This window comes from Trichomycterus rosablanca, chromosome 8 (assembly GCF_030014385.1).
Source record: "Trichomycterus rosablanca isolate fTriRos1 chromosome 8, fTriRos1.hap1, whole genome shotgun sequence".
NCBI lineage: Eukaryota > Metazoa > Chordata > Actinopteri > Siluriformes > Trichomycteridae > Trichomycterus > Trichomycterus rosablanca.
The window spans coordinates 4,564,533-4,578,141 of NC_085995.1; the positions used below are offsets into that span (position 1 = coordinate 4,564,533).

Sequence of the window (13,609 nt, forward strand, 5' to 3'; positions counted from 1 at the left end):
GCTCTGTAAGGCCTGTGGCATCAGGGAGAGATGGTACATTCCCCTGATGCCACAGAGCCTAACAGTACCCCCTTCTTAAGGAGACCTCTCCTGAGGTCTCCAGCCGGCGGTCCCGTCCCCACCAGTGGCTAAAAGCCACTGGGGGAGTGCCCCCCCAAAAAAATCTTTGGGAGAGGACGGGGTCCTCCGCTGGGTCCAGTAATGGTCGCACCTTGCTGTTATGATGTGGGGAGGAAGGACCCAGGGATGCGGAGGTTTAACTAAAAAAAGGTTTTATTTACAAAATCATAAACATAATATACATAAAATAAAAGGAATAACAATAACAAAAAACACTTCGGGGAATCCCGAAGGCAGCCGGACGTCGGGGGCTGAAAAGGAACAAAAAAAGCATACAAAAGAAAAGGGGAAGCGCGAGGCGCGAACCCAGGACTCTTGCCTCCCGACCGGGAGCTTAAACAGCCTGCCACAGCGGCGCTAGTGGCAGACTCGCTCCCGGCGCTATTGAAGCAAAGAGTGGGTTCGCGAGATGGACCACCTCGCGCTGTTGGCCGAAGAAGGGGGGGTAACACCGACGATAGCTGCGTGGCATGGCGCTTTCCAGCAACCAATGCTGGCTAGAGCCATGCCAGCTACCGGGTGTGATCGATTTGCGGGTTTCAAAAGTTAATGACAAAGGCGCTGTCACCAGCCAGGGTGGCTGGGAAGTGGCCATTTGCTCCTGCGCTCCAGAGGGCGGAACGTGACGCTGTCACCAGCGGTAGCTGGGAGGGGGTCACGTTCCTCTGGGCGCAGTCATGGGGTCTCTAGGTGGCGGCGGCACGGCGGCTCGACGGCTCGGCGGCAGCGGCCCGACGGCGACCTGAGAGCGGCAACCAGGTGGCGGCGGCGGCACGACAGCTGCGGCACTATGGCGGCAGCTTGGCGGCGGCGGCGGCGTGGTGGCGCCCACTAGCGGTGGCCCGGCGGCAGCGGCACGGCGGCGGCGGCACAGTGCGGCGGCACAACCTAAAGATAAAAAAAACAATAAACATAAAAGGACACCGCAGTGTCAAACAAACTCAAAGAAAGAAAAAAGAAACAGCCAACAAGAGCAGAAGGTGCGACGGCTACAGCTCTGCACCTATCCCTTAAATAAGGGAAGGCACAGGTGTAGCCACTTCGCCCTAACGAGCTGGCCAGGTAATAAAAGGCACAGCTCGTTTCTGCTCTGTAAGGCCTGTGGCATCAGGGAGAGATGGTACATTCCCCTGATGCCACAGAGCCTAACACCTTGCACCATTGAAACCGACGTTTGGCATCGGCACGAGTGACCAAAGGTTTGGCTATAGCAGCCCGGCCGTGTATATCGACCCTGTGGAGCTCCCGACGGACAGTTCTGGTGGAAACAGGAGAGTCGAGGTGCACATTTAATTCTGCCGTGATTTGGGCAGCCGTGGTTTTATGTTTTTTGGATACAATCCGGGTTAGCACCCGAACATCCCTTTCAGACAGCTTCCTCTTGCGTCCACAGTTAATCCTGTTGGATGTGGTTTGTCCTTCTTGGTGGTATGCTGACATTACCCTGGATACCGTGGCTCTTGATACATCACAAAGACTTGCTGTCTCGGTCACAGATGCGCCAGCAAGACGTGCACCAACAATTTGTCCTCTTTTGAACTCTGGTATGTCACCCATAACGTTGTGTGCATTGCAATATTTTGAGCAAAACTGTGCTCTTACCCTGCTAATTGAACCTTCACACTCTGCTCTTACTGGTGCAATGTGCAATTAATGAAGATTGGCCACCAGACTGGTCCAATTTAGCCATGAAACCTCCCACACTAAAATGACAGGTGTTTCAGTTATTTTGTCCAACCCCTGTATATATGCTAAGAAAATACTTATTTTAACATTTTTCTAATTGTATTTATCATGTAATGTGTTTATCATGTGAACATAATAACTGCAAATTAAATGATAATGCTAAATATTGTTTCGTTTTACTCGCTTGTTGTCAAATAGCAAAATGACACAAAATGACAGTGATGTTAACAATAAGTTAACAAGTATAAAAGGTTTGTTGCACTAAACACAGCTAGTACAGAACATTCACTAGCACTGTTTGTTACCTTGTGCTTTCTTGCTGAAGGTGCTCGGTCTCGTTTTGTGCCCGTTGTACGTGAGGTGGGCATCCTGGTCGTAGTTGGGCAGAGTTTCTCTCGAATTATAGGATCTCTGACGGCGACCGTTCTCGCTCTCGTCCGACGAGCTGCTGTAAGACATTTCCATCTCCCGCCGGGCCTTGGACAGTGGCTGGTACGGTTTACAGTCCATCTCATCCATGGCTGGAGACACCACACAGCACTCATTCAGACCGCCGATGCACTGCACAGGGCATGATGCCAAGCTAGCTGAAACCACACAATGAACAGCAATGTTGGATTCATGTGTCAGATTCACAACATCATTTACTGAGGTTTCAATCTGGACATTCAGACAGCAAGTCAAACATACTAATGTATTTTTAAACAGTTTGTTGTTGTTGTTGCTTATTGATTGATTTATTGATTATTTGATTGATCCATGAAGGAAAATTGCAGTGTTACAGCAGCAGTTCACAAACATCATGAGCATCACACAAAACACGTCAATGTAGTACAATGAAATAACATAAAAACTACAATGTAATGTAATGCAAAAATAAGATATAAAAATATAAAATATATAAGCACATATAACAAAGAACAGAAAACTGAAGAGGTGCAGCCTTGAAGGTGCAGTTTATAGAAATGATGTGTGCAATTGTGCGCTGTGCAAATAGAACAGAACCATGTTTGTTTTACATACAATATAGGATTAATTTATTATTGAAACATCAGCCAGGAGAGGTGCTTATTTACTGCATTTACCTTATTTTTATTAGCTCTGTATGTTCCTGCACTTATATATTCACAGCAGTAAACCCCATTTGTTTTTATTAAATTGCAAATACATAGTTCTGCTTTTTGTGGAACTTCTAATTCCTAACAACCTACACAGTTCAGGTATAACATTATGACCACCTTCTTAATATTGTGTTAGTCCCCCTTTTGCTGCCCCATATGCAACAAACTGTGATGCCCTGTGTATTCTGACACCTTTCTATCAGATCCAGCATTAATTCGTCTGTTGGATCGGACCACGCAGGCCAGCCTTCGCTCCCATTGTGCATCAATGAGCCTTGGCCTCCCATGACCCTGTCGCCGGTTTTTCACTGTCCCTTCCTTGGACCACTTTTGATAGATACTGACCACTGCAGACCGGAAACACCCCACAAGAGCTGCAGTTTTGGAGATGCTCTGATCCAGTCATCTAGCCATCACAAATTGGACCTTGTCAAGCTCGCTCAAATCCTCACGCCTGTTCATTTTTTCCTGCTTCTAACATCAACTTAGAGGATAAAATGTTCACTTGCTGCGTAATTTATCCCACCCACTAACAGGTGCCGTGATGAAGAGATAATCAGTTTTATTCACGTCATCTGTCAGTGGTCATAATGTTATGCCTAGTACACCGGCTTTGATGATGAGAGAGAAGCTGAATGACTTTTCATAATGCTAAAAATGAAAAAACACAGTTATAGATATAATATGCTTAATTTTACACTTTATATGACAAAAAACGTTTTTCCAGGTTTTATTTGTTTATTTTTGATCATTACACATCAGATTGAACTGTACATGTCAGACAGATAGCAGTTAGTTGGTGCTACGTAGGATTAGCTACACATGTCATCTTCATACATCTATTCCTCAATATTCTTGCAAATAAAGCTTTATACTGTTGCTGTTTAAAAATGTTAAATGAGTAAATAATAAACAAATAAATGATAATATACAGTGGTACTTTGTAACTCAATGTCCCCTAAACTCAAAATCTTTGAAACTCAACACCCTTCATCAAGAAATTGGTACCCTTAAACTCAACGTGTGTGTGACTGCTGCTTTGTTCAGCACTCGGCTTGAGCGGTGCAGTAAAACATCATCAAAGTGCAAATATGAAAAGAATCTGCATTATTGTGTGTGAATAACCATCAAATCCAGTCTAAAAGCTCCACATGTATCTGTGTTTAGCTGGATTTTCCTCAGTGTTTCACTTTTAAACTTGTGTTACAGCTCGAGGTTCTGAGAAATTGTGAGAATCAGATTTTCAGAGAGTCTAAAACGCTTATCGTTAAACAAGCTTAATGAAACTTAATGTATTAAAAGAACAACATCGAAACACTAAACTTTTTACTGCTTACTGTATTTATTTTTATTGATTTTTAACTGTTTTTAAGTGTATTTCAGTGTTTTTATATTATATTTGTGTTATTTTCAGTTTATAAGTGTCAAAAACAACCCCATTATTTTACATTAGCCTAAAATATATGCAGTTCCACGGGACCATAGAGCGCATTAACAGGTTTCTCAGGGAACAGGTACAGCCTTATGGGAAAAAAAACCCCTTGAAACTCAACGTTTTTTAAACTCAACGCCACTCCCAGAACCAAATGACGTTGAGTTTCAAGGTACCCCTGTATATATTATTATATCTGAGGTGGCTAGTAAAGAAATTGTCTGACTATTCCATGTGTAACCCTGTTATTCACTGTAGCTAGTAACCTACGGGATCATTTTTAACAAGCACTACTGAAATGGATAAAATGTGGCGCCCCATGCCAGGAATCCAGTGCACATCGGAGTAACGGCACCAAAGCAATGAGTCATAAATATCAGACAATAATGAAAACGCTCAGCACTAACAAGTCACGTCTCAGCACTTTCCCGGGTTAAACTAAAATCTCCAGAAATATTACAGACGTTTATTACTAACACAACCGCAAAAAAATGAGGAACATCTCAGCTAGAGAAATGCCACCACAGGGCAGAAAAATAAGAAACTGAATGTCGAGGAAAAGGCCAGGATGCAAAGATTGGCTTCAAATGCCAGAGCAGGATGTAGAAAGATTAGAAAGGTCAGCTCATGTATCTGTACTAAACACTCAGTATTCTGCTGGAATGAAGAATATAGTTCTCATTTCAGATACGAATGAAATTTATTATGCACTGATCATTTATTTCATTCATTCATCTGATCAAGAGCAGCAGAGACAAATATATAAACGGTGAATGCACCATATTGTTTAAAATAAGATTTGTAATACATGTTTACATACATGTTAGAGACGTGTATTTGACAGCAGTCAATTTCAGGTCACAGGATCATTTGGATAAACAATTGCGTGCAAATACAAAGTACAACCCGAACCCTAACCCTAGGAACAGTAGTGTCTTTGCCAAGGTTGGTAAAAGTAAACCCAAATTGTCGCATTATGCTGAGAGGAACTTCATTCGGATGGTTGGATGTAACCCCAGAACCACAAAATACCCAAGACAATAGAAAAAAGTAGAAAACTACTGGAACACTGATGATTGTCCAAAGTTAAGCAATCCTTATAGGCCTAAAGTCTGCTGTTTAAAAAAGAAGCGACTCAGTGGAGATTTGTTCTGATTCCTTGGATGAAGAACATCATCTGAAGACATATTCTATGGTCCCATTGAGATATCTGGCCACTTTAAATGCACATATGTTTGGAGAAGTGAGGCATTTAGACCAACATATTTGGTTAATGTCTTCAAATTCTGCCAGGTAGAATGATCAAAGATCCAACCAGAGTTGTATCAGAAGCTTGATGGTCAGCAAAAGCAGCTTATTAGGGTAAAAAAGAGATAAGAGACATGAAACCAAATGTTGTGTATGCTCTCTGTTTATTGGTCATCCATCCATCCACCCAATCGTCCATCCATCCAACTGTCCGTCCGTCCATCCATCCATCCTACCATCCATCCACCCAACCGTCCATCCATCCGTCCATCCATCCAACTGTCCGTCCGTCCATCCATCCACCCAACCGTCCATCCATCCGTCCATCCATCCAACTGTCCGTCCGTCCATCCATCCATCCATCCATCCATCCACCAACCATCCATCCATCCATCCATCCAACCAACCAACCATCCATCCATCCATCCATCCGTCCACCAACCGTCCATCCATCCATCCATCCATCCACCAACCGTCCATCCATCCATCCATCCAGCCATTTATCCATCCATCCATCCATCCATATTACAGGGACAGTAATACATAAAAATATGTAATACATACAGGGACAGTGGTAGCCTAGTGGGTAGGGCTTTGGGCTATCAATTGAACAGGTTGAGAGTTCAAATCCCAGCTCTGTCATGCAGCCACTGTTGGGCCCTTGAGCAAGGCTCTAACCCTCTAGGCTCCAGGCTGACCCTGCACTCTGACCAAACAAGCTGGTATATGGGACATTTTTGGCATTTAGCAGACGCTGTTTATCAAAAGGGATTTACAGTACTTTGACAGTATTCTGTCTAAGCAATTGAGGGTTAAGGGCCCAACAGTGACAACCTGGCTGTAGTGGGGCTTGAACCAGCGATTTTTTGATTACTAGACCAGTACCTAAACCACTAGGCTACAACTGCCCCTTCATTATATGACATGATTCTAATGAAATGATTTTACTAGTTATTCACGCTGCAGGATCCTCAGTGCAATTACTGTTTGTTTTAAACACAAACCACATTCTATTGGATGTGGACGATTTTAAACAGCACACGCGTGTAAATGAGGTGGGTTTAACACCGGTCACTGTTGATAATCAACAACACGAAAACAAATTAATTGTTATTCTGAGTGTTTTTTTCCACTTCTGTTAGCAAATCAGCCCCAAGGCGCTATCAATGCTGCTCGTTAGCATATCATGCAGAAAATACAAAGCTCTCTGAGGCTAAAAGGCATTAAACTCAGTATAGATCGCTGTAGAACATACAGTCTGGTGTTTACGTACCTGCTGAAACTAAACGCTTTTAAATTTAATTGCTGTAGCATTACTGTTATCGCCACGTATATGTATATGCCAATTTGTGGCATTCTGGATCGTCAGGCAACATCTAAATGAATCAGAGTTCTCAGAAACACTCAAATCGCTTGTGTTTACGACTAACGAATCATAATAAAGCATTTACATTTACAGCATTTAAGCAGACGCTTTTATCCAAAGCGACTTATAGTACTCTGAAAGCATATTGTCTAAGCAACTGAGGGTTAAGGGCCTTGCTCAAGAGCCCAACAGTGGCAAGCTGGCAGTGATGGGGCTTGAACCAGCAACCTTTTAATTACTAGTCCAGTACCGTAAGCGCTAGGTTACAACCAGTGATGGCATAGTTACCTTGAAAAAGTAATCTGATTACTGATTACTGATTACTCCTTTAAAAAGTAACTTAGTTACTTTATGGATTACTTGATTTTAAAAGTAACTAAGTTAGATTACAAGTTACTTTATTAGTTATATAATGCGGAATATTTCAAAGATATTCCTTTGCAATACTTTATCATTTGGCTGCCAACTTGTATGTACTGATGAGACTCAATTGAATCCCAGAACATGCTAGTGTGAATGCATGGAAAACAAATTTTAATTTTCTTTCAAGAATATGATACAGACTGACCAACACTATTACGCTAAATCAGCATTGAAAATTGACTTTACTTTTAATAGTCTTCTACAATGCTGGAGCTTCTTAAAACGGAAGATTTTCTTTTAAATAGAAGTGTTATTTAACTGCTATTAAACTGTTTTCCAACACAATCCGCCCAATTTGTCGGATAATCGCCCAATCTGGCAACACTGGAATGCGCAGAGCCAGCTGGCGTTTTTATTCGTAGCGCGCCACGAATACTACTAAATAGTACTACTTCTGTAATGGTGTTGGTGGTTGACATTTATGTTGAGTGTGTTACTGCACTGTTTTGGTGAAGAACTACTCATCTGAGGTGCGCTGCTCCTGCGTGCAGAAATGCTTCCGCAAAAAAAATTGCCGGCAAAGCGGTGGTGGGGGGGCCAGAGGGGTGGCCGAAGATTACTTTATGGTGGCCATGGCAACCACTGGCCACCTCCTGGCTCCGCCCCTGCCAAGAAGAAAGCAAAAATATCTTTTCACTAAGGAAAATGACAAAAATAGTAACGCACAGTAACTTGGATAAGTAACTTTAATCTGATTACTGGATTGGAAATAGTAACGCGTTAGATTACTCGTTACTGAAAAATGTAGTCAGATTAGAGTAACGCGTTACAGACCATCAGTGGTTACAACTGCCCAACTGCATACAACGATCAGCCATAACAATAAAACCACCTCATTGTTTCTACACTCACTGTCCATTTTATCAGCTCCACTTACCATATAGAAGCACTTTGTAGTTCTACAATTACTGACTGTGGTCCATCTGTATACTTTTTAACCTGCTTTCACCCTGTTCCTAAATGGTCAGGACCCCCACAGGACCACCACAGAGCAGGTATTATTTAGGTGGTGGGGCATTCTCAGCACTACACTGACACTGAGATGGTGGTGGTGTGTTAGTGTGTGTTGTGCTGGTATGAGTGGATCAGACACAGCAGCTCTGTGTCCACTCTATTAGACACTCCTACCTACTTGGTTCACCTTGTAGATGTAAAGTCAGAGACGATCGCTCATCTATTGCTGCTGTTTGAGTTGGTCATCTTCTAGACCTTCATCAGTGGTCACAGGACGCTGCCCACGGGGTGCTGTTGGCTGGATAATTTTGGTTGGTGGACTATTCTCAGTACAGCAGTGACAGTGGGGTGTTTAAAAGCTCCATCAGCATTGCTGTGTCTGACCTATCACACCAGCACAACACACACTAACACACCACCACCATGTCAGTGTCACTGCAGTGCTGAGACATGGCCCGGGTTCGGATGAGATGTATCTTCAGTGAGAGGGTTAATGATGCTACTCTGGACGTGGTTGAACATGCACGTGTATAATAATGGAGTTTATTCAGAAGTGCTTGGTATAACAGAAAGTGTTTTACTGCGCTGAGTTTTTAATACCAGTCTAATGATTTCCAATCTCAGTTCTGCTGATCCAACATCATCTCCATTTTATGATTTTCTTCTGTAACTAGCTGAGATCCTGCAGGACTCTGCAGGTGCTGATCACTTTAATTGTGTGTAAAAGCAGCAGGGAGACAAAACACTATTAGAAAGAGCATGAATGAGAAATTCAAGCAAAATTAATACATTTCTTACATAGAAATTGTAAGTAATGTTGGAAATTGTGGATCATATATTTTTTGGACATCTGGAGCTGTGTCTTTTGCAGCTATAACAGCATCTACTCTTTTGGTAAAGCTTTACTGGGACATGAAAAGCTAAAACATCAAAGGGTTTTCTTCTCCCTTGTAGCAAAGTGGCTGGTTAAATATCTATTGTCAACTACATCTATTACATCTCTATACCTTATAGCTATTTTAATCTGTACTCCTCCATCTATATATATATATACAGTGTATCACAAAAGTGAGTATACACCCCTCACATTTCTGCAGATATTTAAGTATATCTTTTCATGGGACAACACTGACAAAATGACACTTTGTCACAATGAAAAGTAGTCTGTGTGCAGCTTATATAACAGTGTAAATTTATTCTTCCCTCAAAATAACTCAGTATACAGCCATTAATGTCTAAACCACCGGCAACAAAAGTGAGTACACCCCTTAGTGAAAGTTCCTGAAGTGTCAATATTTTGTGTGGCCACCATTATTTCCCAGAACTGCCTTAACTCTCCTGGGCATGGAGTTTACCAGAGCTTCACAGGTTGCCACTGGAATGCTTTTCCACTCCTCCATGACGACATCACGGAGCTGGCGGATATTCGAGACTTTGCGCTCCTCCACCTTCCGCTTGAGGATGCCCCAAAGATGTTCTATTGGGTTTAGGTCTGGAGACATGCTTGGCCAGTCCATCACCTTTACCCTCAGCCTCTTCAATAAAGCAGTGGTCGTCTTAGAGGTGTGTTTGGGGTCATTATCATGCTGGAACACTGCCCTGCGACCCAGTTTCCGGAGGGAGGGGATCATGCTCTGCTTCAGTATTTCACAGTACATATTGGAGTTCATGTGTCCCTCAATGAAATGTAACTCCCCAACACCTGCTGCACTCATGCAGCCCCAGACCATGGCATTCCCACCACCATGCTTGACTGTAGGCATGACACACTTATCTTTGTACTCCTCACCTGATTGCCGCCACACATGCTTGAGACCATCTGAACCAAACAAATTAATCTTGGTCTCATCAGACCATAGGACATGGTTCCAGTAATCCATGTCCTTTGTTGACATGTCTTCAGCAAACTGTTTGCGGGCTTTCTTGTGTAGAGACTTCAGAAGAGGCTTCCTTCTGGGGTGACAGCCATGCAGACCAATTTGATGTAGTGTGCGGCGTATGGTCTGAGCACTGACAGGCTGACCCCCCACCTTTTCAATCTCTGCAGCAATGCTGACAGCACTCCTGCGCCTATCTTTCAAAGACAGCAGTTGGATGTGACGCTGAGCACGTGCACTCAGCTTCTTTGGACGACCAACGCGAGGTCTGTTCTGAGTGGACCCTGCTCTTTTAAAACGCTGGATGATCTTGGCCACTGTGCTGCAGCTCAGTTTCAGGGTGTTGGCAATCTTCTTGTAGCCTTGGCCATCTTCATGTAGCGCAACAATTCGTCTTTTAAGATCCTCAGAGAGTTCTTTGCCATGAGGTGCCATGTTGGAACTTTCAGTGACCAGTATGAGAGAGTGTGAGAGCTGTACTACTAAATTGAACACACCTGCTCCCTATGCACACCTGAGACCTAGTAACACTAACAAATCACATGACATTTTGGAGGGAAAATGACAAGCAGTGCTCAATTTGGACATTTAGGGGTGTAGTCTCTAAGGGGTGTACTCACTTTTGTTGCCGGTGGTTTAGACATTAATGGCTGTATATCGAGTTATTTTGAGTGAATAATAAATTTACACTGTTATATAAGCTGCACACAGACTACTTTTCATTGTGTCAAAGTGTCATTTTGTCAGTGTTGTCCCATGAAAAGATATACTTAAATATCTGCAGAAATGTGAGGGGTGCAATGATGAGAAAATGAAAAAATCTATTACTATTTGTTGTTGTATAATTACTCCTGCCAGTAGCCATCACTGTGTATCAGACAGCAGGGACAGTGAGTAAGAGAGAAGGAGGAATTCGGCTTAGTAAGGTATGCTTTCTTTCATGCGATTACAAAATACAACACTATTGAAATAGAAGGAAATAATAGAGAAATATGAGAGTTGTTGTTTCTGGTAGATACATTTTATATAAAAAGAAGGAAATTTATTATGGTGTATGGTACACCACACATACTGTACTGAATGTGTTTTTTATGTACAGTACTACTGTAAATTGTTGTTTATTACAGTAATGTCTATTCTATAATTTAAGATTTAGGGGAAAATATACTTTATTAGAAAGATTAGGTAAGGGGGGTTTAACTAACGAACATTTTGACTTAAGAACAGCCCTTCAGAACCAATTAAATTCGTAAGTCAAGGGTCTACTGTACGTATATATATATAATCTCTACTACAATCTCTACTACCTCATCTATATCTATTACAAGCTCTACTACCTCATCTATATCTATTACTTATCTGTACTACTATATCCATTGCCATCTGTACTACCTCATCTATATTACCATCTCTACTACCTCATCTATATCTATTACCACATCTACTACCTCATCTATATCTATTACTATCTCTACTACCCCATATATAGCTATTACCATCTCTACTACCTCATCTATATCTATTACTTATCTGTACTACCTCATCTATATCTATTACAATCTCTACTACCTCATCTATATCTATTACAATCTCTACTACCTCATCTATATCTATTACAATCTATACTACCTCATCTATATTTATTATTATCTCTACTACCTCATCTATATCTATTACAATCTATACTACCTCATCTATATTTATTACTATCTCTACTACCTCATCTATATATATGTATACATATATACAGTGTATCACAAAAGTGAGTACACCCCTCACATTTCTGCAGATATTTAAGTATATCTTTTCATGGGACAACACTGACAAAATGACACTTTGACACAATGAAAAGTAGTCTGTGTGCAGCTTATATAACAGTGTAAATTTATTCTTCCCTCAAAATAACTCAATATACAGCCATTAATGTCTAAACCACCGGCAACAAAAGTGAGTACACCCCTAAGAGACTACACCCCTAAATGTCCAAATTGAGCACTCATACTGGTCACTGAAAGTTCCAACATGGCACCTCATGGCAAAGAACTCTCTGAGGATCTTAAAAGACGAATTGTTGCGCTACATGAAGATGGCCAAGGCTACAAGAAGATTGCCAACACCCTGAAACTGAGCTGCAGCACAGTGGCCAAGATCATCCAGCGTTTTAAAAGAGCAGGGTCCACTCAGAACAGACCTCGCGTTGGTCGTCCAAAGAAGCTGAGTGCACGTGCTCAGCGTCACATCCAACTGCTGTCTTTGAAAGATAGGCGCAGGAGTGCTGTCAGCATTGCTGCAGAGATTGAAAAGGTGGGGGGTCAGCCTGTCAGTGCTCAGACCATACGCCGCACACTACATCAAATGGTCTGCATGGCTGTCACCCCAGAAGGAAGCCTCTTCTGAAGTCTCTACACAAGAAAGCCCGCAAACAGTTTGCTGAAGACATGTCAACAAAGGACATGGATTACTGGAACCATGTCCTATGGTCTGATGAGACCAAGATTAATTTGTTTGGTTCAGATGGTCTCAAGCATGTGTGGTGGCAATCAGGTGAGGAGTACAAAGATAAGTGTGTCATGCCTACAGTCAAGCATGGTGGTGGGAATGCCATGGTCTGGGGCTGCATGAGGGCAGCAGGTGTTGGGGAGTTACATTTCATTGAGGGACACATGAACTCCAATATGTACTGTGAAATACTGAAGCAGAGCATGATCCCCTCCCTCCGGAAACTGGGTCGCAGGGCAGTGTTCCAGCATGATAATGACCCCAAACACACCTCTAAGACGACCACTGCTTTATTGAAGAGGTTGAGGGTAAAGGTGAATGGACTGGCCAAGCATGTCTCCAGACCTAAACCCAATAGAACATCTTTGGGGCATCCTCAAGCGGAAGGTGGAGCAGCGCAAAGTCTCGAATATCCGCCAGCTCCGTGATGTCGTCATGGAGGAGTGGAAAAGCATTCCAGTGGCAACCTGTGAAGTTCTGGGAAATAATGGTGGCCACACAAAATATTGACACTTCAGGAACTTTCACTAAGGGGTGTACTCACTTTTGTTGCCGGTGGTTTAGACATTAATGGCTGTATACTGAGTTATTTTGAGGGAAGAATAAATTTCCCCTGTTATATAAGCTGCACACAGACTACTTTTCATTGTGTCAAAGTGTCATTTTGTCAGTGTTGTCCCATGAAAAGATATACTTAAATATCTGCAGAAATGTGAGGGGTGTACTCACTTTTGTGATACACTGTATATATATATATATACAGTGTATATATATACATCTTTACTACCTCATCGATATCTATTATAATTCAACTATGTCTACATATTTTACAACCTATACTACCTTGTGTCTATCTATTACTATCTCCACTACCTCATCTCCA

The 13,609-nt window shown here is 42.2% G+C and overlaps 1 protein-coding gene across 1 annotated transcript in view; it reads right to left on the reverse strand.

Moving 5' to 3' along the window:
- LOC134319304 (teneurin-1-like) overlaps window positions 1–13,609 on the reverse strand; it is a 301,993-nt gene that overhangs the window by 236,732 nt on the left and 51,652 nt on the right. The window contains exon 2 of the mRNA XM_063000393.1: window positions 2,112–2,393. Within this exon, the coding sequence (XP_062856463.1) occupies window positions 2,112–2,325 (214 nt within the window). The 5' untranslated portion in view covers window positions 2,326–2,393. The remainder of the gene's footprint in view (window positions 1–2,111; window positions 2,394–13,609) is intronic.